General features: G+C 39.8%; 1 protein-coding gene across 1 annotated transcript; it reads left to right on the forward strand.

The window, feature by feature from the left end:
- Positions 1-2,621: 2,621 nt before the first annotated feature.
- si:ch211-220i18.4 (SRSF protein kinase 3) lies at positions 2,622-16,730 on the forward strand. The gene is made up of 12 exons (XM_037771522.1): positions 2,622-3,126; positions 5,185-5,282; positions 6,986-7,094; positions 8,228-8,315; positions 8,581-8,668; positions 9,035-9,141; positions 10,164-10,326; positions 10,883-10,959; positions 13,068-13,175; positions 14,476-14,545; positions 14,700-14,792; positions 15,765-16,730. The coding sequence occupies exons 1-12, from the start codon at positions 3,077-3,079 to the stop codon at positions 15,947-15,949; spliced, it is 1,236 nt and encodes a 411-aa protein (XP_037627450.1). The 5' UTR covers positions 2,622-3,076; the 3' UTR covers positions 15,950-16,730.
- The last annotated feature ends 7,862 nt before the right edge of the window (positions 16,731-24,592 follow it).

A 24,592-nucleotide genomic window follows, 5' to 3' on the forward strand; every position in this document is an offset into this window, starting at 1 on the left:
TCTAGCATGAAGTTTATTTTGAAGTTTTACTGGTTGTTTTTAAAAGATTAGTTTGACATTTTTTGGAATAAAGCCTTTTTCTTGCCAATTGTTAGATGAGAAAATCAATACCACTCATGTCTCTGTGCCAGTGATTCTCAAAGTGGGATCCAGGGACCCCCAGGGGTCCATGGCAGTCTGTCAGGGGGTCTGCAAAATAATTTGCTATAAATTGTGCTGTATCATTTAAAAAGTTCATATCTACAGATTGGGACCATTTGCACCAATAAAACAAGCATATTGTGTCTATTACTAACACCCATGTTAGCTTTGGGCCGATAGAAACTCTGATATATTTGTGACACATTACATCAATCTGTCTGAAGTAATATAGGCTTAATTACTATGATGTGTTTTGCAACACTGTCATGATAACCTGTGTTATGATTTTTCAGAGCTTTCTGACAATTATTTGATTAAGGAGCAATATGTTCATTGTTTTAAAGTTGAAGCCCTCACTGAAAGTCAGCATTAAACTGGTCATTTTAAATGTCTGGATTCAATAGGACATTGGTATTAACATGATTCAAATTGAAAAATGGTTCTGTTTATCATTATCAAACAGGTCTAAAATATTTATGTTAAAAAGTTTTGCAACAGATACAGCCTCTAGCCTCAAACAGAGATGAGGAGCAGGCTTCTTTCTAACTCCACCCCCCGCAGATTTTTTCATTTTCAAACCTGTAGTCTTCAGACACAACCGACGCAGATTCAAATGACATCACTTGAGGTAATTTATCGGATTTTTCGCACAGCTCCCTCTGGAGCCGCAAAAGGCTTTATTCAACTTTTTTTCCACATATGCAGCAGTACTCTGCAACACCTGTAAACAGATTGTAATGTGTAAAATCTTTGAACAGATGATGATCTTCCCACCTAACTTTCGGCAAGAACGTGAATAGGCACATTTCCTGAAATATCTAACAATTTCAACTGACATAAAGCTATTGGCTGTTCTGGCTGAAACACAAAGGGGACTGAGTCCCGTTGTTATTGTGGCCATTAGATTAAAGAATGACCTCCCTAATATACGAGTGCCCGCCAAAATTCTCAATGGCCATTTTTATTATTTTATTTTTGGACCAGCAGAACTACCTGTTGCAGTATATTATAATGCACATGTGCCTTTTAAACGGGTCTTCAAAATGATTCAGCAGTTTGATCAACTTGTTTTTAAACTTGTTTTGTCAGTTTTTTTAATCATAATGCTGAGTTTGGGATACATTTTTTTTTTTTTTTTTAAATTCAAACCATGTTGGTACAATGCCAGTACACCACTTCAGCCACAGTGTGCTCTATAGTCCGAATTGTTAAGAGGCCCACATAAGGACCTGTGATAACGTGTCATCTGACTATGAACAGTTATTCACGTGAGGTCGAGAGGCCCTCAGTGTCTGAGAGGTGGAGGCCAAGTGTTCTCACATTTAAGTCCCTTCACACCCCACACATACACATAACACTCATCTCACCTCTCATTTCTCTCCCTTTCAACACCATCAGTTCTCTCTCTCGCTCTCTCCGTGCTTTATTATCCAGCATCCATGGAGTCTTGTGCTATGTCAGAGAGGGAGTGTTAACAGTGTGGTGTTGACAACAGAGGGCAGGGAATCAGGCTTTGGGATGTGGAAAGTTTTCTGAAGATGTGCACGCACACACACATACACACATCAGTGATGAAGGCTGGAACTAGTGGAAGTATATTTAGAAAGATTACACCACGTCTTTTCACAGGATGCCACTTCCAAAGAAACCTTCTTTGATAGTTTGTCAAAGTTAGTTAAATATAGGGGTGTTGTGGGTACAGCACATATGCTATTATTTAGCAGCAAAGTGGTTTATATTATAATTTAGTTAACACACACATTCACAACTGTAATCTATCCAGCCCAGTCACCAGGAAAAAATTATGATGTTGAACATTTCTGAAAACCACGGATACGTTGAATGTAGACGTTTTTGCATTTGGTCAGAGCAAGTGACGCAGTATAGGGAGCGGCAGTTATTGAAAGTTATGTATTATGAAAGTTACGTGGTATAATAACGAGCATAACAAGTGAGGAAGTCCACTGATGTCAGGGAGAGGTGGTGGATGAGTCAACATTGATTTTACACTTGATGCATATTGTTGTTACGCTTGTTACATAAGGTTACATAAGAAAGTCAGCTAAGGGTGATAAGTATTTATGCTAGTTACGTAGGTACGTTGTTCCTCTACATTGTTCCTCTACGTTGTTCCGCTGCATTGTTCCTCTGTGTTGTTCCTCTACATTGTTCCACTGCGTTGTTCCGTTATTTTGTTCCGTTATCTTGTTCCGTTACCTTGTTCCATTACATTGTTTCCTTTACACAAAATAACCTCCTCAGCTGACCTTCGTTCTCATGACTTCATTGGGATACTTTATATGTTGTTGGAGGACGGGGATCCCATTCTCCAGCCAGGTTTAGCAATCTGTGATCCCTGTATGACCCAAAGGTTAAACTCCCCTTGAGACGGGGGGAAAAAATCAGCAGCTGTCTCTCTCTCTCTCACTCGTCCCTTGGTGTTTGGCCTCACGCTACAATTCTCTCATGGTAAAGCCCCTCTGATCTCTGTTATGGCTTTCCCACAGTAGCGGACAGAGAGAAGTCAAGGCATAGAGATACAGAGAGGGACAAACAGGCAGACCAGGACAGAGTGACGGACTTAAGTGACACAGTGAAGCAGGTAGAGGCAGTGGATTTGGAGGCTGCTGGGGGATTTCCATGTTTAGACCCTGCTGACTACTGCTGGCGTTCCCAGCCTCCTTAGAGATCTACCGGACCCCCCTCCCCCCCCCCACACCCCTCAACCCCACCCCCCAGCAGCTCGACTGTGGTGCAACAAGTGGTGCAACATTAAAGGTGTTGCAGTTTCATTTGCTATTGCTACTGTATCTGTCTCTCTTCTCGCTTTATGACAAAGATTTGACCTCTGCAGGCTTCAGATATCCACCACTTACTAACTGAAGCTACCAGCTCTCTTTGATTGCTCCGCTGGCTGCTGTGTTTGAACCACACCATGCACAGGAGTCCCCCCTCTGTGAATATGGCTGCTCAGCAGAATCCTACGTAAGTATGGGACTTCTTTTATCTGGGATACTGTAGAAATTATTCTCATTGCACTCGACACTGGAAGCAAATGGGTAATTTAACTCTAGAAAGCTTTGTGTTTTAAACCTGAAATACACAAAATGCAGCACAAATGTTCTTAGCTGTAAACAAGATTTTCAGTATGTTTCACTTTTGGGTGGAAAACAGCTTTGCGTAGATGCATTTTCATTTTCATATTTTTAGGCCAACTTGAATTCTTGTTTGATTTCATCAAAATGCAGCTCGGCTCATAAACGTTGTTTTCCACGGCCACAGCAATGCAGTTTGGAGCAGTTAAGTTTGGCCATGCACAAATAAAGCATACCGGCATTATTTTAGACATCACAGAGGTGAACTTAAAGCTACAGTTACTTACAGTAACTTTAATTAAGTTAATAATAAACTCTGCCTCCTTTTTAGAGCTTCTAATGGTATTTCTACCACACCCTGAAGAAAGACAATTAATCTGAGCCGAGGAGTCTCTGACGGAGATGTCAATCACTGCTCGCGAAGAACGTGAAAACCGATCAGACTGTCAAACTAGGCGGCGCTGATCAACTATGAATCAAGATTATGTTGCTGCATTACCTATAGAGTGCTGATGCAGGGATGATGTATTTTTGGAGGCCAACCCGGAAGTTTGCATCTGAGCTATTGATATTTCCTCAACTGATCTCGACTTGGCGGCCGGGTCACAAACTTTCTCATTTTACAACTAAACAGTACACTACAAGACGTCTCTGACAACATTTTACGTGAGAAATAGATATTACAGTAACAGAATATTGATTCATATTTGATCAGCCCTGCCTAATTTGACCGTTTGAACACCGGAGGACACCGAGGCACATGATTTTTTTTCAGATTACCTGTCTCATGCATACGACGGAGTATTAGGGCCACAATGAGGGAAAAAAATCTGAGATTTCGAGAATATAGTCATAATATTACGAGGAAAAAAAACGTAATTTAATGACAATAAAGTCATACTATGTCAAGAAAAAAAAGTTGTAATATTACGAGAATAAAGTCATAACTTCACGAGAAAAAAACATTTCCTCCTCCACAAAAGAGGCAATTTCCCCCGGGTCTGTGTGGTTCTTTCTTCAGAATAAACACAGTTTAATACACAATCTTTTCAAGGTCTTGATACTGATAATAATGTGGTGCTGATGTGCCAAAAGATGAAGTATTTTGTTATTTGTGAAACCAAAACTAAAATATAACTTCACAAGATGCTCCACGTTCCTCATTTTCACACATGCTGCTCTATTTCCCCTCTAAAATAACATGTAAATTTACTAATTTATAATATTAAGACTTTATTCTCATAATACTACGACTTTTTTCTCTTAAACTTCTGACTTTATTCTTGTAATATTACGACTTTATTCTCGAAATCTCAGATGTATTTTTTTTCCACAATGTGGCCCTAATACTCCGTCGTACATGCACTACTGTCAGGATATAGTGACAGTTTTATAAAAAAAATAATTATATTTGCTCCGATTCTACCTACCGCTGTTTTAATATTACACATTTTACAGGAAAAAAGAAAATCATCAATCATCATCATCGTTTGAAAAAAATTCAAATCCTGCACATTCCACTATGTTCGGTAAATCTAAGAACAAGGGTGCCATATCTCACATCAAACTCTACTGTATGTCTGGCAAGCCACCCAGAAATCTGACCCATGTTCGGTATTCTCAGACATGACGTGACCCAACCGCCACTACGGTAGATAGCCAAAGCAGCTGGGATGCAGAGTTATCAGGTTGTGTGAACATTCTGCAAAATGATTTTCAGTTGAGTCAGAAATAGTGCAACTTCCGATGCTGCTTGTCCACTCTTAGAACCAGGCAGTGGGACAAGTTTCCATGGCAAGAGCAGTCCATGTGAAACTCTAAAATTAGTTCAACTCTCCCGGCTGCCCCCAGCAACTCAACACTGACACACACATGCACGTACTGTATGCAGAGGATGCACAGTGAGATTATAGAATCAAGTTTTTATGTGACATGTGTGTGTGTGTAGTTGTAGGTCGTCTGATAACTTTGAGGCCCTGGGATGCCACGAGCAGCTGGATTCGAAGGACAGCCGGAACTCCGAGAACCCCGGAGAATACTGTTACGGTACATCAGAGCCTCTTAACTCACTCCATCATCTGCCGATGTACTCATTCACCGCCGCCAATGTCACCACACTTTTATCCTAGGCCTCTCCGTCCCCTAAGAGCAGCCCTTGCTAGGCATAGAGCTAAATAATTTGTTCATCAACAATGCAGAAACTGTTGTATCAGCAGGCTCAGGCAGGAAATGGCTGGAAACCTCTATGCGGTTTTCATCTATACGAGAACAGGTTGCTGTTAAATTTCTACGCCAATTTATTTTCTTTCTTGATCAAGTTGTTACTACAGTTTATTGCTTCAAATAAGACAAGACTGTCCAGATGTGTCTGAAAATAATTGGATAAATTTGGATTGGTTTGAAGTAGGTCTGTCAAAGTTAACGCGATAATAACGCGTTCACGCAAATTCGTTTTAACGCCGGCAATTTCTTTAACGCATTAACACAACTTGCGATTTTTAGGTGTTAGCGGGCTCAGTTTTAAAGCTAACGTGAAGATACTGGTATCATATGAAACTGGAAAAAACCTAATGAATCCATTGGTATCAGCCCTTGTCGCCAAAGAGGCTAAATAACGCTCCAAAGTTACACTAAATTATAGCAAGGAAAAACTAGCATGGTCTTTTTCAAAGGGGTCCCTTGACCACTGACCTCAAGATATGTGAATGACAATGGATCTGTGAGTACCCACAAGTCTCCCATTTACAGACATGCACACTTTATGATAATCACATGCAGTTTGGGGCAAGTCATAGTCAAGTCAGCACACTGACACACTGACAGTCTACCCGCTAAAGGGGAGTTTTAGCATTTGTGCGTGCGTTTACACACTATGTATTTACTTGAATTACTTTGACATTTATATGAATACTAATGGGGGATCTCTTGTTGGGCCTCTAAATTATAGAGGACAGTCTAGACCTGCTCTATAAGCAAAGCGTCTTGAGATAACTTCTGTTATGATTTGACACTATATCAAAATAAATGGAATTATATGGTGGACTGACCATGATTGCCATCCCTAGAGCCACGGCGCTAGCATGGCTGAAAAATCACATGACATTGAACGTATTGATGGTCATTTTTTGCCATCGGTGATTAAAGAATTGCAACCAAGATGTATTGAGCGGGACATTTTATGGTCTACAAATACAGTCTTAATTGCTTCCTTTGTGACCTGTAAGTCCTTCTCACGGCCCAGTCAACCTTTTATTCCTCTCTTATTATATATCACTTTGACCTGAAGTCTTTTTGAACCTGCCATTCTGACCTCTTTCCCTTCCTGCCAGCTGTGCAGCTCTCTGAGTGTACCTCTTAACAGCAGATAAACTGCTGAGCATGTGTTTCCACATATACCTGACACAGTAATAAATCACACACCACCATATATCATGTTCACTTTTAATCCAAATAGAGATTCCAAGATCTCTGACAATGTCCGAGACCTTTGTGTCATGCTGGCTGAAAGAGAACTGCTTATGCATCATAATGTTTCAGTGCCCGCAGGGGAGATATGAATGTATTACTCACTGCGGACATGTTATAGCTGAGAGGAAGTTGTAATGCCAGAAATAGCTGTAATGCCACATTTTAGTCCTCTCTCTCTAAACACCGGATGGAAAGTGTATACTGTATGATGAAAAGGTTTCACATTTCAGTCGTGGGCTATTATAGACAGTTAAATAATAGATGACTTTGTCCTTTCTTAGGTGGGTACCACCCTGTCCAGATAGGTGACACCTTCAACAGAAGATACCAGGTGGTTTCTAAGCTCGGCTGGGGATATTATTCAACTGTCTGGCTGTGTCTGGACCTCAGGTAGGTTTCATTAGGGACTGTACAAAAATTGAGGTGGGGAGGTGAATCTTTTATTTCACTTTGTTAAAAAGCAAGACCCTTGGTAGTATTAGCATTTTCTTTGGACACTCCTCTTGATGAAGAAAAGTAATCTGATTTGAATGTTATTATATTAATGGTATATTCACAATAACCAATGTGTATATTCGAATTGGAATTAGCAATCGATTGCAAACATCACAAAACTATGAACATTTCAGCCATTCTCTATTTTTGAATAATGAAATGGCAGAGCTTGAATTAATGACCAAGCGCTCTTTGTTTGCTCCATTTACGGTTTTGTTTTTCAAAAGTCTTGGTTCTCATTCGTCCACATTGCCTATATAACTATATGTTTCTCAAAGTTGGGAACACATGTCTACATTTATGAGTTGGTTATTATATGACCTGACACCACATTCACTAGATTCGGATTAAAAAAGACAATCTTTGGCACAAAATCACCTACAGAGTTCAACTCTTTGCTTATATTCTGCATATTTTACATACTTTTATATGTTTTTTGTAACCTCCTTGGCACCCACAATGGACTGGTTTAATTCTTAAGGTGTTTTGTTTTGATCCACACTTGTTTTGAGCACTGTTGCGATCTCTTTACCTCACTGATCCTAAACACTGGACCTTTAAAGGGAGATTCGTCAAGTATTTATAACTCTTATCAACATGGGAGTTGGCAAATATGCTTGCTTATTGAAAATCAATTAACAACACAAAACAATGACAAATATTGTCCAGAAACCCTCAAAGGTATGGCATTTAGTAAAAAACAAAATGCTCTGACTTGCCCCAAACTGCATGTGATTATCATACAGTGGGCATGTCTGTAAATGGAGACTCGTGGGTACCTATAGAACCCATTTTCATTCACATATCTTGAGGTCAGAGGTCAAGGGACCTCTGTGAAAATGAAGTTTGGAGCATTATTTAACCATACCAATCGACAAGCTAGTATGACATACCAATGGATTCCTCAGGTTTTCTAGTTTCATATGATAGGAGTATCTTCACTAGCTTTAAAACTGAGCAACCTCAGAAAGATTGATTCTATTAATGCGTTATTATAGCATCCAAGCAGATCTGATGTGTGTTGGCAGGCTATGTCGACGCGTTGCAGTGAAGGTGCTGAAGAGCGGAGATAGCTTCACCCAGGCAGGACAAGATGAACTCGCTCTCCTACGATGCGTCAGTAAACCGTTATTGGTGTTTCTCCTCTCTAACATGTCTTACTCTGTCTGTCAAATGTTATTTCTCTTGATTTTTGTCTTTGGTTAATTCTAAATTGTAATGCATTCTCACATCCCCTTGTCAACCATCTCCCTTTCCACCTCCTTTCTGTCTACATTAGCTATTTATAAAAATGCTTTCCCTCTTTATTTGTCTCCCTGTCCTTTTTTTTGTCAGCCTTCTTACTCTCACCGCTCCCCCTTCCTCTTCTCTCTTTAATCAGGCTAGCGGTCCTACGAGCCGTCATCCCTCCAGTCAAAGGATCGTTCAGCTGCTGGATGAGTTCAAGCTGGCCGGGGTCAATGGGGTCCGTATCCTTTTTACAGACTATAATATCTTGGGCACGCGTTCTAAACCTGACACCGAGGACTGGAAAGCTCTCACGTGTGGAGGTTTATGCTTGTGTGTCTAAAAGATATATATATGTAGTATATATATACATACAGTAAATACTGTATATATTTCAAATGGTCGGACGTCAATATTAACTATATGATGAATACATCTCATACATGATTTACTTCTGCAAACTCTAACAGAGTGTTGTTTTCAGAGATGTAACAGTAGATAGCATTATGTTGGCTCACTGAAGACAGTATTGCATTGCATCATACAGTGAATACTGCTATAGCCAACAGCTTGCAGACATGTAACTGACCTTAATGCCTGGTGGTTAGACATGTGTCTGGTGCTGGAGCTGTTGGGGCCTGACCTGAGAGGCTGGCAGCTGTGTTTTGGGAATCCTGGACTGACGCCGCATTCGGCCAAACAAATACTTACTCAGGTAAAGAACCGTGGAGACCGAAGGTATTAAGATCATGCAAACACATATCTTCATTTAAAGCAGCAGTGGGTAGAAATGGAGCAAATATGATTTTAAAAAAGTTGGTTTTATAAAAACGGTCGCTATATCCTGACAGTAGTGCATGAGACAGGTAATTTGACCGTGAGGAAAACAATCAATCAGAGCCGAGCTGGAGTCTTGCCGTCTATGAGCAGCTGTCAATCGATCGCGAAACTCTGATCAAACGGTCAAACTAGGCAGCGCTGATCAAATACGAATCAATATTCTGTTACTGTAATGCCTATTTCTCTCCTCAAATGTTTTCAGAATCATCTTGTAGTGTACTGTTTAGCTGTAAAATGAGAAAGTTTGCGACCCTGCAGCCATGTTGAGATCAGTTGAGGAAATACCAAGCACCGTCCACCAGCCAGAGCACACTTTCTCATTTTACAGCTAAACAGTACACTACAAGATGTTTCTGAAAACATTTTATGCGATATAGGCTTCAGAGTTTGACCGTTTGATCGGAGTTTGCGAGTGATTGACAGCTGCCTCTGTTGAATTAACAGCCAATAGGAGCGCTCTCTCTTTGAAATGACCTGTGATTGGCCAAAGTCTCTAGATTTGTTAAAGCCCGAAATCAGGGCTATGAGTAGGTACAGAAGTTTAGTTTTTTCAATATGCTATATAAATATGCTGAAAGGTTATTATGGAATTTTTGCCCAATGATGCCAAAAGCATTCTGCCTTCTGCCACTTTAAATGGAACAATTTGGTGCACTTTAGATGCCGTTTGTAGACTCAAATTAATATCTATGCCCAGTTTAGCAACAATTGTCTCCCCTTGAGGTTTATTAATAAAAAGTTCAATATTTTGGGAAACACGCTTATTTTCTCTTTTGCCAAAACGTTCAGTGTTTCCCACATTGTGGATTTTGCACAACTGGAAACCAAAGGCAGCCGATAAATATGTGATTAGACTGCACAATTATTCTGTTTTTCTTTTGTTTGTTTTCTCTCTAGGTTCTGCAGGGCCTGGACTACCTTCACACTCAGTGTAAGATCATCCACACAGACATCAAGCCTGAGAACATCCTGCTGTGTCTGGAGGAGCAGTCGCACAAAGTACCAGCAGGGGGCAGCAGCTCCTCCTCTCTACTGGCTGGGAGAGAGGCCAAGTCCACAGGCACAGTATTTTTTACAGCTACAGATGCTGGAGATTGTTTAAGAGTGGAGTCTCAAAGCTGGACAGTTTACAGCTGAGCTGTCTGAGCGGCCGTGCAGGGTTCATCACATGTGTGTACAGAGCAGATGTACTTGGAGCCAACTTGTGTGCTAATGTCCGGCTTTTAATATACAGTTGTTCTGTACACCCGTAAGGCCTACAGTATATTGTAAATGTTAAGGACTTTTTCATATTGATGTCTAAAAAATACATATATTATTATCTAGGGGTGTAACGATTCATTTACTGCCCAGCCATGTTTTGTTGCCTAAACCTAAGCAAGTGTATTTGTTAAAGTCACAACGTTAAGCATGTGATTACTGCGTCCGAAAAGTGACGCAAAGGGGTCTAACAAAGCGTCATGACGAGTTGGGATGAGAATGTATTGCTTTGACATGTAATCAAGCAAATGCATCCTAACCAAAATATCAGACATGGACAGTTAGAATTCTTTATATAAATGTGTTTCTTGGAATGAATAAGATATTAATACATGGTTTCTTGTTGTTTCTTTCAGAGAGGGATCAGGTGAACCCATACAGTTTAAAGGAAATCAGAGTGAAGATTGCTGACCTGGGCAGCTCCTGCTGGGTCGTGAGTAGTTAATCTATACTTTACATACAGACATTATAATGTTGGACATATTACATTAGCCGAGTGCTTATATTGCTTTAAATTTCTTGACCTACAAGAAGGCTCCATCTTTACAAGACATTTGGTCTCATATGGTCTCAAAGCTGCTGAAAACTTGATTTCAAAGTATGTCTCTGGAAATAAAACATAAGCAACAATTCAAGTTTAAAAGTTTACAATTTTTTTAGTATAGAGTATTTATTGACTATAACCAATACTTTTCAAGTAGCAATGTATCAGATGACAATGTAAAAACAATTGACATGTGAAAGGGTTCGGTCATAGTGATGAATCTACAGAGGTTCTCTCTCATAGCATTGTTTTCGGCTGCAGTAGTCAGCTGTTTTTCGTGAAAAGTTCTAAAAACCCACCCTACGCTACCTGCTTAGCAGCAAACAAACAAAGTTAGAGAGTAGCTGGTGAACATGTACTACTAGCTTGTCGCAAAGGAGGCTAAATAATGCTCCAAACTCACCCTAAATTTTTGGCGAGGAAATACTGGCATGACCATTTTCAAAGGGGTCTCTTGACCTCTGACCTCAAGATATGTGAATGTAAATGGGTTCTATGGGTACCCACGAGTCTCCCCTTTACAGACATGCCCACTTTATGATAATCACATGCAGTTTGGGGGCAAGTCATAGTCAAGTCAGCACACTGTTAATTGATTTCTAAAAATCAATATTTACATACATTTGCATAAAGCAGCATATTTGCCCACTCCCATATTGACAAGAGTGTTAAATATTTGACAAATCTCCCTTTAAGGTACATTTTGAACAGATAAAAAAATATGCAATTAATTTGCGATTAATCTGGATTAAATATGGAAAATCATGCGATTAATCACGTTTAATTATTTGAATCACTTGACAGCCCTAATAAATACACATATGCTCTAAAGGAAATAGTTGCTAAATATGGAAGCCAAAATCCCATTGTATTTATGCGTTTTATTGATGTATCCAAGGCCTTTGAACAGAATGAATCATTAAAAATTGTTCCTGAATTTGAAGATGAAGTACATACTTAGAAACACTAGCCTTCTGGTATTCCCTGCAGACACTGCAGGTTAAAATGGGACAATGTTGAATCAGCCCCGTTTCATGTAAACAATGGTGTTCGCCAAGGTGGAATTCTGTCTCCTATTTTGTTCAGTGTGTATATGGATGATACATCGAAACAATGGAATGGGTGTAACACAGGCCGTCTTGTTGGAAACTCTGTTATCAATCATCTTATGTATGCTGATGATGACCTGGTAATTCTCAGTCCATATAGTGCTCGGCTGCAGCCATTACTGAAGGTGTTCTCACATTAAAGCAAAGATTTAATGACCAAATACTGTGATGTCATGATAGTCAGAAGAGAGGATAATAAAGTAGTTTTTTCCCGGTGTTTCACTGGTACAATATTCCTTTCATGACATGCAAGGAAATAAAATAACCTGGCCATGTTCTCACTGATTATTTGAACGATGACAGAGATATCTATCGACAGTGCTGTAGACAATATGCTCAAGCAAATATGTTGCTTCATAAGTTTAGTATATGTTATGTCAATGTAAAATGTTTATTATTCACTATAACATTCTGCACACCTATGTATACACAGCTCATCTTTGGTGTATAGCTACAGGAAAAGTAGTATACGGAAGCTCATGGTGGCTTACAATGCTGCAATGTGGTTGTTGCTTCAGGTTCCTAGATGGCATCGTGCCAGTCAACTGTTTGTGTCCTCTGGTGTTCCTATATGTGACACACTTCTCAGACATCTGATGTACAATTTTGTGTGTCGCTTGGATGAGTCAGAGAACAGCATCAAAGAGATTTTAACCAAGAGCTGCACTCGGTTCTCATCCAGGCTCAGAAAACACTGGCAAAATAGCCTACATATGAATGTTTTTTTTAATTGAACGATGAATTGCTGTGGTTTTATCTTGTATATTTTCTTTTCTTTTATTACTATGGACCCTCCTGTGAGTCTGAAATAAACCCAAATTTGTTGCACATAACAACAGACTTAAAATGTTCTGTCTGTTATGTCTCTCTCTATTTCGTGGCCTGTAGTACAAACATTTCTGTGAGGAGATTCAGACCCGTCAGTATCGCTCGCTGGAGGTTTTACTGGGATCTGAGTACGGCCCGCCTGCTGACATCTGGAGTGTCGCCTGCATGGTGAGTGAAAACCAATACGATGTTTACAATGTGTGAACTATTCAAACCCAAGACTCCATGGTTTCTTTGGCGGCACCATTCCATAAAACAGAAATAAAAGTCTTGTGAATCATATCATACACATTCATTAGAATTTAGAATAAAGTGAATTAAATTTTTTTTTTTATTAAATCAACTTTCTTTAATGAATATAACTTGTCGGTCTCATCAACATGAATAATGTGGGGAAAAAGTAGTATACTTCAAGTTTATTTTATGAAGTAAAATTAAGTAAAGTTCAAGTATATTTTAAGTATACTTTATGTAGTAAGTATACTAATATCAATGTACTAGTAGTATACTTGTAAGTGTACTACTTCAATACTTATTGGGACTAAATTGGCCCACTTTTTAGTTTATAAAAGTATACTTTTAAGTGTACTTTAAGTGTAAGAAAAGTAAACATTGAGTACACAACTAGTTTACATCTGAGTTGTATTTTGTATTGCAACTATATTATCAAGTGAACTATACTACAAGTGAACTTATAGGTTTGCTGTTAGTTTACTAGTTATTATCAACTACTAACTACTTTATCTAACTTTTTAGTTTATGAAAGTACACTTTAAAGTATACTCTCAGTAAATTACAATTTTATTACTTTTTACTGCAAGTATACTTGACTTGATATTTTGTGATGAGATTTAAAAAAAAAAAAAAAACAGTTTTTCTCACACACTTCCATGGTGAACGGAAAATGCGAAAACGTAGAAAATTCTTGAAGATTTAAAGTAAATTAACATCAAAACATACGTTTGCATACTATCACACCCTCTAATGGCTACAAAAAGTAAGCATAAGCCAAGTATATTTAGACTTTTCTGTATACTTGTCAGTAGAAGCCAAGTATACTTAAGTTTTAAGTTTAAAAGAAGTATACTAATAGCACACTTGCATAAACTTCTTTTTGGTAAGGGGTATTACATTCTTTATTCCTGTGAGAGTGTTGTAAGTACAAAGTTCAACATGCTCATTTGGATTCATCCTCTGACAATTATTACGGTCTGTACAAAAGTATGTGCCAATACATGTAAAGTCAGTGGATCACCAAATTGTATGGCAATCCATCCAACTGTTGTTGAGATATTTCAGTCATGCCGCTAGCATAGCTAAAAAAAAACCCTGTAGCCTAGCCTTTATGATGCAGACATTAAAAAAACAAGGCTGGAGTCACCAATTAGTGTTGTTGATTTTGGTCCTCTTTATAGATGCTTCCTTGGCCACACATCTCACCATTTCATTTCCTCTTGCGTTCTCTCAGGCCTTTGAGTTGGTCACTGGAGACTCCCTGTTTGAACCCAAAGCTGGCGAGTCCATTTCCCTGGAGGAGGGTACGTTTAGTACAATGTGCTGACACCGGATTAAATGAGATTACACTGTGTGGCTGCATTGTAATGATGCAATGTATGCTAATGTGTACTGTAAATTTGTATATCTCATGCCTGCATGTGTGTGTGTGTGTGTATGTGTTCCCATCCACCTCAGACCATATAGCTCAGATCATGGAGCTGCTTGGTAAAATCCCACCAGTTGTTGCCTTGTCGGGTAAATTCTCTGCAGAATACTTCAGCCGCAGAGGTAAGTCTGCAACCACACTTCATGGTTGACGTTAGCTTCACTGATCAACGACTCACATGACTAGTGACTCACGGGATTGACGATACCGACGTGACTCAAGACTGACGCAACGTTACTTTTAGTTTCAGACGGGACCTTCGACCGACCGTCGAATAACACCGCGGGTGGGTTTACATTAGAGTGAGTTGAAAGCCTGGTTCATCACATACTGTTGCTAAAGGGTACCTCCATGCGTCGGTTTCCAATCCTAAGGGGCACTGACCAAACGGCGGTATTTGGCGGGTTGGGAGTGAGACAGGTTGTTCTCGTTGTCAGCCGTCATTTTGAGGGACAGGTTTTTAAAAATTCTGTCGTAATCTATTATTACCCGTCATTTAAATTTCCATTTATTTAATGACAATAATACACAGGCCAATTTAAAGGCAGAGTCTATAACTCTAATCCAATGCGCTTTTTGTTAAATTATACCAAATTAACGGGGGGGCTTTTATTGTGAAGAATGTAGGAAATTAAATGTGTTTATCACCGTTTTATAGCCCCATCTTCGACCACACACAGCCATGATTATACACACCCTCTAGCTAGCAGGTAGCTCTGTTGTAATGGAGACGTAAATCCCTGCTGTGTTAGGCTGACGCCAAGTCATGTATGGAAAAACCCTTCAAGACACTGGAACTTGGCTTGTGTCTTGAGGAGTTGTAGCATTTATTCACATTCACATTTATATTAGTTACGGCTGACTCCATCTCACCATCACTCTGTCACTCACACACACTCCCTCGTCAAAATGACGGACGGTCTTCAGATTTTTCCGTCACTGATAAAGAAAATTCAATCAATGATGGAAAATATTCAGTTAGCGCAACCTCTTGTGATAGTATGATTTTACTTTTATTGATATCTTCCTAGTAAATCATTTCATAATTGCTATTTGTGAGCACCCTTGTGTAATACTGGTTGCATGTCATTCAGGTGACCTGCGTCGTGTCGGTGCACTGAGGCTCTGGAGCCTCTATGACGTTCTGGTGGAGAAATACCACTTCCTGTTGGAGGAGGCCACTGGATTCTCAGACTTCCTTCTTTGCATGTTGGATTACCATCCGGAGAGGAGGGCCACGGCTGCACAGTGCCTCCACCACCCTTGGCTGTCCTCCTGATAACCTCCAACAGGCTTCGTCCCCATCTGCAGTCCTCACAGCCCGATGCTGTCAGCAGCTCGACCTGGCCGATTTCAGGACATACCAGCCACAACCTCAATATGTGAGATGTTAAAAAAAGCACAGGGCATATTTGAGTATTTTATACTAGCGGAATCCAAAGAGCTACTTAGAAGACTGTTTGTATTTCACTGACTTTGATTTGTGAATTCCTGTGGAATGTGGTGTTGTCATTATTCAACACCAGATAGAGGTGCCCCGTTACGCACTTTATGCTGCTATGGCTTTTGTTTTTTTACATAGATCTTCTCTAGTGTAGCTACTGTAAGTCTTTGACTGCCAGACATTATATGAGTCATATAAGTTGCAGAATATGATTCTGTATCATCTCTTGCTACACTGAGAGGCCTGACACTGCCACAATCTGACGCAAATTTTGAGTGCAGCTATTATTCAGTGTGATTGAATGTTAGTGATTAAAATGATTAAAAAAATGTATACATTTCATGATCTTTCATATTGTATGTACTTTAATGTTGCTTTTCTTTTTGAACAGTGTAATGAAATGTAAGTCACATTAAGTCAACTTTATTCATGTAGCCCAAAAACTACATTAACATCTGTACAATATACGAGACCCACAAGATTTGGATATGGAAAACCCCATAAAACCCTTTAATCATAACCACAAACTTATTAGGGACACACTGCTTTTTAAAGATTTATTTAAAGGTTATATGGAGTGCACCAGGGATGACTTATTTTTGTAGGCCAGGAAGTTAGAGACTCCATGGGTTCCCTCGACAAAAAAACAATGAGATTGTTCCATTGGGTTTTGGATTATTGCAGAAAATAAGCTCTGTGACAAACACGTTTTGTTCAGCAAGATAATTTTCACAAATGAACACCACTTTATGATTTTTGAAGTGTGAATGCAATCAACATAAGTAAAAAACGAACGTTAGTCTATAAACAAACTGCACCACGGTCGCATGAGCTTGAGTATACACAATGAGGCTGTAAAGGCGGACGAGTTGCCGTGACGACGTTTAGTAGTCTCATTTAGCCTCTTGTTAGCAGCCGCCTTTTTTAAGACACATAAAAGCTCCATAATTCATGAGTTGGGTATCTATTGATGTATTTTATATCGTAGAACAAAATGTTAAAATCTCTTCAGCTTGTGCTAACCTTATTTCAGGCTTCTACCCAAAAATCCATTAAAAAAAAAGCATTGACTTTCCAGACGAGGGAACCGGAAGTGCTTAAATGCTAACTCATTTCTGGGTTTTAGGACTCATTCCTGTAGCACTCTATTGAGAACATTTAGACAAATAATTAAAAACAAAATAATACATCCACAAAGCTTCTAGAAAGGTGCCGAATAAAAGTATTGCTATTGTTCAAAAAACTTTTAACGTGTTCAAAATGAATGTTTTATTTATCTTTGTGGAAGATGTCTAATGTTTGGTTCCTACTTCTAACAAGGCTTGTGAGCCAATAGTATAGCAACATTATTGTGTGGTATCTCTGTGTTGCCAGTGATCGAGTTGCCAGTTAGTGTGGGAAAAAATGGCAAATGGGTTGACACTGGTGTCTCCATCAGGCTGCAGAATACATGAATATTTACTATGGAAACAAGTGACAACTGACATTAAAATAAAATATCCTGCAACTTAGTGAAACACCCAACCATGTAAATATTAATGTAAATCAGCTTTTATTGTCACATATTGTATTGTACACAGCACAGCACACAGTGTAATTCAGTCTCTGCATTTAACCCATCCTGGTATATTAGGAGCAGTGGGCAGCTACTATATACAGCGGCCGAGGAGCAGTTTGGGGATCTGGTGCTTTGCTCAAGGGCATCTCTCCAGCTACCAGTCCACAGTCCGTACTTGATCCGTTTGGGGACTCGAACGGTTCCCAAGTCAAGTCCTTATGGACTGAGCTACTGCTGCCCCCCTTATAACCATCCTTTATAGATTGACTATTGTGCTATAAGCACCCTGAAATTGCTATTTGACTTTTTTTGTCTTTGTTAGTTTCATGACCACATTTATTTATCACATGCTACCTTTATTGTGGTTCAGCTTCCTCTAAATACTTCACATAACAGCAACTTTCTCAGGACCGTGATTTTGTCCTATTAGCCTATTATAACAGGCAGTCAGAGTTCAGACTATTGGTAACATTAGCTCCTTTATTACTGATACAGTTCATTTCCATTCCACTTTCATGCACCATACAGTACTGTATATGAAATATTCTCAAACACAACTACTTTACTACTGTATATTATATGTTGAATCTCTTCTGAAGCAAAGCCTTTGAGGTGTAAATTTCAGATCAGATAAAATTGATCATCATCAGACTAAATTCACCTGATAAGTATAAACTGTGACCACTATGTTTGTTATGCTACGCTGTATTTTTACCCATTTGAATTACTACCAAGAACACCACTCAGAAGACATAACTGCATATAACACTGTTAAGTGGAACAGACAAGGTTGAAATCAAATAATGGTGACTTGACCTTTAGCTGGAGACAATACCCCTCTTTCATTCTCCTTGTTTCCAGGAAGACCTTAAGCATCAAAGTATGATTTGACTTGTCCTTATTAAAAAATATTACAATAATCTCATCAAGGTTATGCTGTCCAGAACTAAAGTTGTTGCCTGTTGGGCTGCAGTTTACCATGTTATGATTTGAGCATATTTGTTATGCTAAATGCAGTACCTGTGAGGGTTTCTGGACAATATTTGTTATTGTTTTGTGTTGTTAATTGATTTCCAATAATAAAAATATTATTTGTATTTGAATAAAGCAAGCATAATTGCCCACTCTCATGTTGATAAGAGTATTAAATACTTGACAAATTACCCTTTAAGGTACATTTTGAACAGAAAAAGAATGTGCAATTAATTTGCGATTAATCATGGACAATCGTAATTAATCACAATTAAATATTTCAATCCATTGACAGCCCTATTAATTAGTAATTAGATAATAGTTAAGTTGATGATAAATTCCGGCATATCAACCGATCCAGCTGTAGGCTCGGCACTCCACCAGTGGGTTCTCTTTATAAACCACTGTGTAACCACATTGTGTCCTGATCTGACGACACTTCCTGGGCCAGGAAGTGGGCTTCATTGGCCTGTAAAGGACAGAGAAAAGACAATGATAGGAGAGGTTAGAATATGAGAACTATTCACAATGACAGAATTCCCATGAGCAAGGCTTTACATAATTGAAATCAATTAATATGACCTGAAGTGAATAACAACACTCACGCGAAGCAGTAGAAACCAAAGTCGTGACAGAAGCACTTGTCACAGCCTCTCTGGAAAGATTCTCCTGGTTTGTAGTGCTTGTCTCTATATGAACAGATGCCTGTGGAAGAAATAAGCACCACAATGACATATCCATCTCTTTTGGGTCCACATTTGTTTCCTTTCCAGTTCCAGGTATGACCCTGCTAGGTGAAAGCATTTATCCTTTACAGGAGGTTACCTCAAAACTTTGCAGATTCTATAAATGTCTGCCGTCGCGGCAAAATAAATAGAGCCCTGCTGCAAGAGGTCAGGCACATTAATGTCTAAATCTAGCATCCTCCCATTCCTGCAGGCTGCGGGTGCTATCCCCATGGGGGTTAGTCAGTCACCTTGCAGAGGGGGATCAATAGGAACACTCTGATCTGCTGTGAAGAGCCCCACGGGGCTGAATGCAAGGTCAGGGTATAGAGGACATGGTCTGCGGTCAGCCGGTTGGGGTTGGTTTAATGGCTAGAGGTAAGTCACAAGTGTTGAATTATGCTCCCCCGGGCGGAAAGTAGCAACGCCTAGGACTATGCTGTGGGCACACAAACAGGGAAACAGAAGTAGTTCTTACCTTTTTTGTGGTACAAGGAGGCTTCGGAGTATCCAGTGCTCAACAGGAGGATGAGGGACAAGCAGAAAGCAAACACCAGCGATAGAGAGCATCCATGAATGTTACTTATTGAATGTAACATCGTAAAAAAATATATATTATTTATTTAGTCTTCCAACCTGTTTTTGTAAAAACTAATCCTGACTTTCACTAGTTCAATTGTCAGTCCAGTAAAGTCCTTGTGATGGCATAGTAGACACTGGCTAATATTTATAGTCTCACATCACTACTGGGCAGAGAGAGAGAGAAAGAGAGAGAGAAAAAAGCATCTCCACATGTTTAGTTCCCTGGTTTCTTCCCAGCGTCCAACTTTTGTTTCGGAGCGAGGTGTGTATAAATAAATACTACCTTTGGCTCTCGCTCGGTGCGTAAGCCTGCGTGGGTGAGAGGATGGCCGGCGCGCCAACAGGATGGTCAATCGGTTCAGTGGTTCAGTGGTTTGACCAGCTTTTCGGGTTTCTCTTGACATCTTTTCTCAGTGTGTTTACCATCTCCACCACTCAATTTATCTTTAACATACACATTTCTCCTTTCCCCTCTTTCTATCACTCCCACCACCACCACCACCACCACCTCCCGATACAAAGATGCTGACTATTAAAGTTAAACCTATTTTTATGACTGCTGACATTGTCGAAAAACAACTCTTTGTGCTGACATTGTCCCTCGTGTGAAAGAAATTGGTTCAAGCCAAATGATCACAAAACTGCGTTCTAGAACATCGAAAATTCATGAAAAACATTGCAAACTTAATGTTACGTAATATTATTATTACTATTTTTCTCTTATTCCAATCAACTTTGGCTTTTCTATGATATTCAATTTAATTTATTTGAGTCATTTCCTGACTAAGTTGATCACACTATTTGCCCATTTTTTTAAAATTTTGTGCTCAAAGTTAAAAAAAAAAGAAGGTTGTTGTTAAAATGGGAATATGACATATGACTATAGTAGAAGCTGCAGGTCATTCGTCATCCTCCGAGCTTGCACAGGTCTGCAAGATTTCCCAGATCGGAGGAAAACAACCAGTCAGACCCGAGCTGGAGCCTTGCCGTCTCTGAGCAGCTGTCAATCACTCGCGAACTCTGATCAAACGGCCAAACTAGGCAGCACCGTAAGAAGACTTTCTCTCTCACTTTTTATTCTGCGTCACTAGCTCTGATATTCATGCAGATACAGCTACACTGCAGTCAGTGGATATTCAGACAGAGTAAGGAAATGACGAGAGTGTCATGGTTTGCACAGACATGTTCTGCTTTAAATTGTTTACATATGCTGCAGTACATATAGCATGAAGTAAAGACCGCAATATTACCAAGAAAATATGCCAAATATTTATTTTTTTTGCTGTATATACTTTGAAGAGTCTGACATCTGGAAAAAATGGCTCAAATATTTAAGGGCAAAGTCAGAAAGTTCCCAGTTTTGAGGGTCAAAATCATAGACCCATAGGGGAAAGCTGCTGTAGCTCTCTGGGTCTCTGTCACACACTCACACACACACACACAGAGAGGCAGATTTTGCTGCATGTGTGACTGACCGCATGCAGGACAGATTGTGGTCAGTCTGTTCTTTCCCGACAGCCTCTGGCCAGAAACCAGCCGACACACCATGCTCTGACAAAAGAGGAAACAAACAGGACATCAAGGGACTGGAAGGAACTTGTGGTGGCCGAGGGGCTCCAGATAGAAACCACCACTTCCTCCACGTCAACCCTTTAGTCACACAGGAACACTTTCACGGTGTTCGGCGGCGGCTCGTGGTTAGTGGTGGCTCACACAGCAAGTAGCTCCGTTTTTTTTTTTTTTGTTCTTTTTCAATTCAACCAGTACTGCTGGACACTTCTCCACGTCTGTATTGATTTTCCAGGTGGTCCGGTTTTCTACCATAAGGAAATGGAGATTCTAAGACTTGCCTGTAGGTTTGACCAGTAAACTAAGAATTACGTCCATATTGGAAGACAGTGCACTTCATGATTTATGTCTAGAGCCAACTTTCAGTATTATACTGTAGTGGAGGATGTGGAGGTCGGCGTGGTTGACTTTCACTCCGAAGACTGGAGTTTGTGTCCTATCACAGACAGATTAATGTCCTTTTCATTAAAGCTTCAGTAGGCAGTATATTTTTGGCATCATTGCGCAAAAATTCCATAATAACCTTTCAGCATATTGTAATTCAATTGTTCTGAGAGATAACTAGACTTCTGCACCTCCTTGTAGATCTGTTTTCAGGCTTTAAAAAATCTAACTTGGAGTTCCTTCACCAGATTTCACAATGGCGGCGGTGTCACAAACTTTCTCATTTTACAGTTAAACCGTGCACTACAAGATGATTCTGAAAACATTTGAAGCGAGAAATAGGCATTAACGTAACATAATATTGATTCATATTTGATCAGCGCTGCCTAGTTTGGCCGTTTGATCGAAGTTCGCGAGTGATTGACAGCTGCCTCCGTTGAATGAACAGCCAATAGGAACGCTCTCTCTCTAAAATTACCTGTGATTGGCCAAAGTCTCTCGTCACGGGCTAGATTTTTTTAAACCTGAAAACAGAGCCATGTGGAGGTGCAGAAGTCGAGTTTTCTCTCAGAACACTTGAATTACAATATTTTTTTTAACATTTTAACTTTAACTACAGTATAATCTTTCCTTAGCCTCAACCAGGTCTCTTAGTTCCTAACCCTAACCATACCTTAACCACCTTTATTTGCTATAACCACAATCTTTCTGTAACCATAATCATTCTGTAGTTGCCATGCACAGATATTGTAGAAAGGGAAAATAAAATAAATTGTTATTATGGATGAAATCCGTGGTTTTAAAGGAATCATCCAATATCAATCCTCTTGCCTGGGGATAGGGTGCTGGAATACACTTCAGACCTCTGTTGTCCTGCACATGATGAATGTGTACAGAAAATAGATTGCTGCAACATTTCGATCCTTTGGAACAAGCAACAAAATGCATTTCATACCAAAGCCCTATTCACACGGCACTAGTATTACAAAGGGACCTCACGCATACTGCTGCCCCTACAAATATGTACTATTGCTTGCAGTATGCATACAATTGGGACAAACTACTTCGTCATAACATTGTGCCTTGAACTTTGACCCTCTTGCTCATATATTCGTCGCAGTCCGTCAATGAGCCACCTTCAGGATGTCATCTGTTTGCGCTCTCTTGGCCGCTCAGTTGATGTGACGTATCTTCTTCTGCGCAGAGGATTGTGGGCAAGAATAGCCAGAAAAGCATGCTGGCTTGCATACTGCAAAATGCATCCTGGTATTTTTAGCATACTGTATTGGACATACGAATATTGGGACATACTAATTCTCTTTCTGGCATACTAAATAGTATGGTAGTATTGGCATTGGAACATGCACATTGTTTTTTTTTTGTTCCCAGATCCCATGAACCACTTATTATGGCAGATACATAGGCTGCATATTTACAGAGTGAAATTCTAAGTTAAATATCTTGGTAAATGGTAGACTGTCGCATCAGTGTGGTAGGTCAAACGCGAGCCAGGCTGACTGTGGTAGGCTGGCTGTAAACAAGTGAAGGATGTTTTGCCTCTGGAGTGTAACAGCGTGGTAGGTCGAGTGGGACTGAGGGCAGCAGAAAAGGACCACACAGGCTCCCAAACCACCGATGATCACCATGTTATGACAAGATGTGGATCCATAAGCTTTTCTATTGGCCTCATTTCCCACCTATATGTGAAATGACCACAACCTCTTAACAGGGTATTACATGGTGATGGTGGTGGCACATAATTTTAACACATTATGTGCCACCACCACAGAAACAATGCCAATGGAAAGTCAATTAGGATCCTTTGTCGTGGTGGACACACAAACATGGGACTTATAAACTCTGTGTATAGGGAGAAGGACAGGGTGGACCGATGGGTCAAACATGGGACTTACAAACTTGTAGGAGAAGGACAGGGTGGACAGTGAAGGAACTGGCCTTCTACCTCCAAGAGGTCAAGGCCTAGTTACGTGTTGGTTAATCTTGTGTGACAAAGAGAATTTCCAAACAGATGAGTTAAAGCATAATGATTCAATTTATTCCGAACAATCAATGTTGCATAAGTAAAATAAAAGAGTTTACAGATATCTGGATCCAATCAACGTGTCCCTGACAACATACAGTGCATGGGTCAGTTCGTGAAGTCTGAACCCCGAGCTATCCCTGATCCAGCCTATTCATGGTTTACACAATAGTAATATTCATGAGCTTATGACACGTGATATTTTTGCTGCATATCTTCTTCTTTGTTATCTCTTTCTGACTCCTTCCTCTTCTTGACCTTGCAAAAAGAACAGCACCTGCAAGTTCACCTACAGATAATGTTACATACAGATATATTTATTATAAGCATAGATAATGTTACGTACAGATGTATTAATTATAAGCATCATCCCACAACCTCTTCAGGGTCAACATCTTCACTATCCTCCGCCATTTCCAGGAGACCCTGTCTCTCAGTTTGGAACATGGCCATCTGATAAGAAGGAGGTGCATCCGGATGCTTTCGTTGCACAGCAGAAATAATCACACGCTCAGTGAGGTGGCGAATGCATGGAATACAGCAACAACCGCATAATACTAAGCATGCACACACAGCAAGGATTGAGGAGAATAGAGATACCACCATGGACTTCCATTTCCCAAAGGTACGGTCTAACCAGTCGTTAA

The sequence above is a fragment of the Sebastes umbrosus genome, chromosome 6 (genome assembly GCF_015220745.1).
Source record: "Sebastes umbrosus isolate fSebUmb1 chromosome 6, fSebUmb1.pri, whole genome shotgun sequence".
In the NCBI taxonomy this organism is placed as follows: Eukaryota; Metazoa; Chordata; class Actinopteri; order Perciformes; family Sebastidae; genus Sebastes; species Sebastes umbrosus.

What these genes read in the sequence shown, in the direction of transcription:
- si:ch211-220i18.4 (XM_037771522.1), top strand. Translation starts at nt 3,077, where the DNA reads ATGCACAGGAGTCCCCCCTCTGTGAATATGGCTGCTCAGCAGAATCCT. An exon ending in GCTGCTCAGCAGAATCCTAC is followed by an intron (nt 3,127 to 5,184) that starts GTAAGTATGGGA and finishes GTGTGTGTGTAG; the next exon opens with TTGTAGGTCGTCTGATAACT. An exon ending in AGAATACTTCAGCCGCAGAG is followed by an intron (nt 14,793 to 15,764) that starts GTAAGTCTGCAA and finishes CATGTCATTCAG; the next exon opens with GTGACCTGCGTCGTGTCGGT.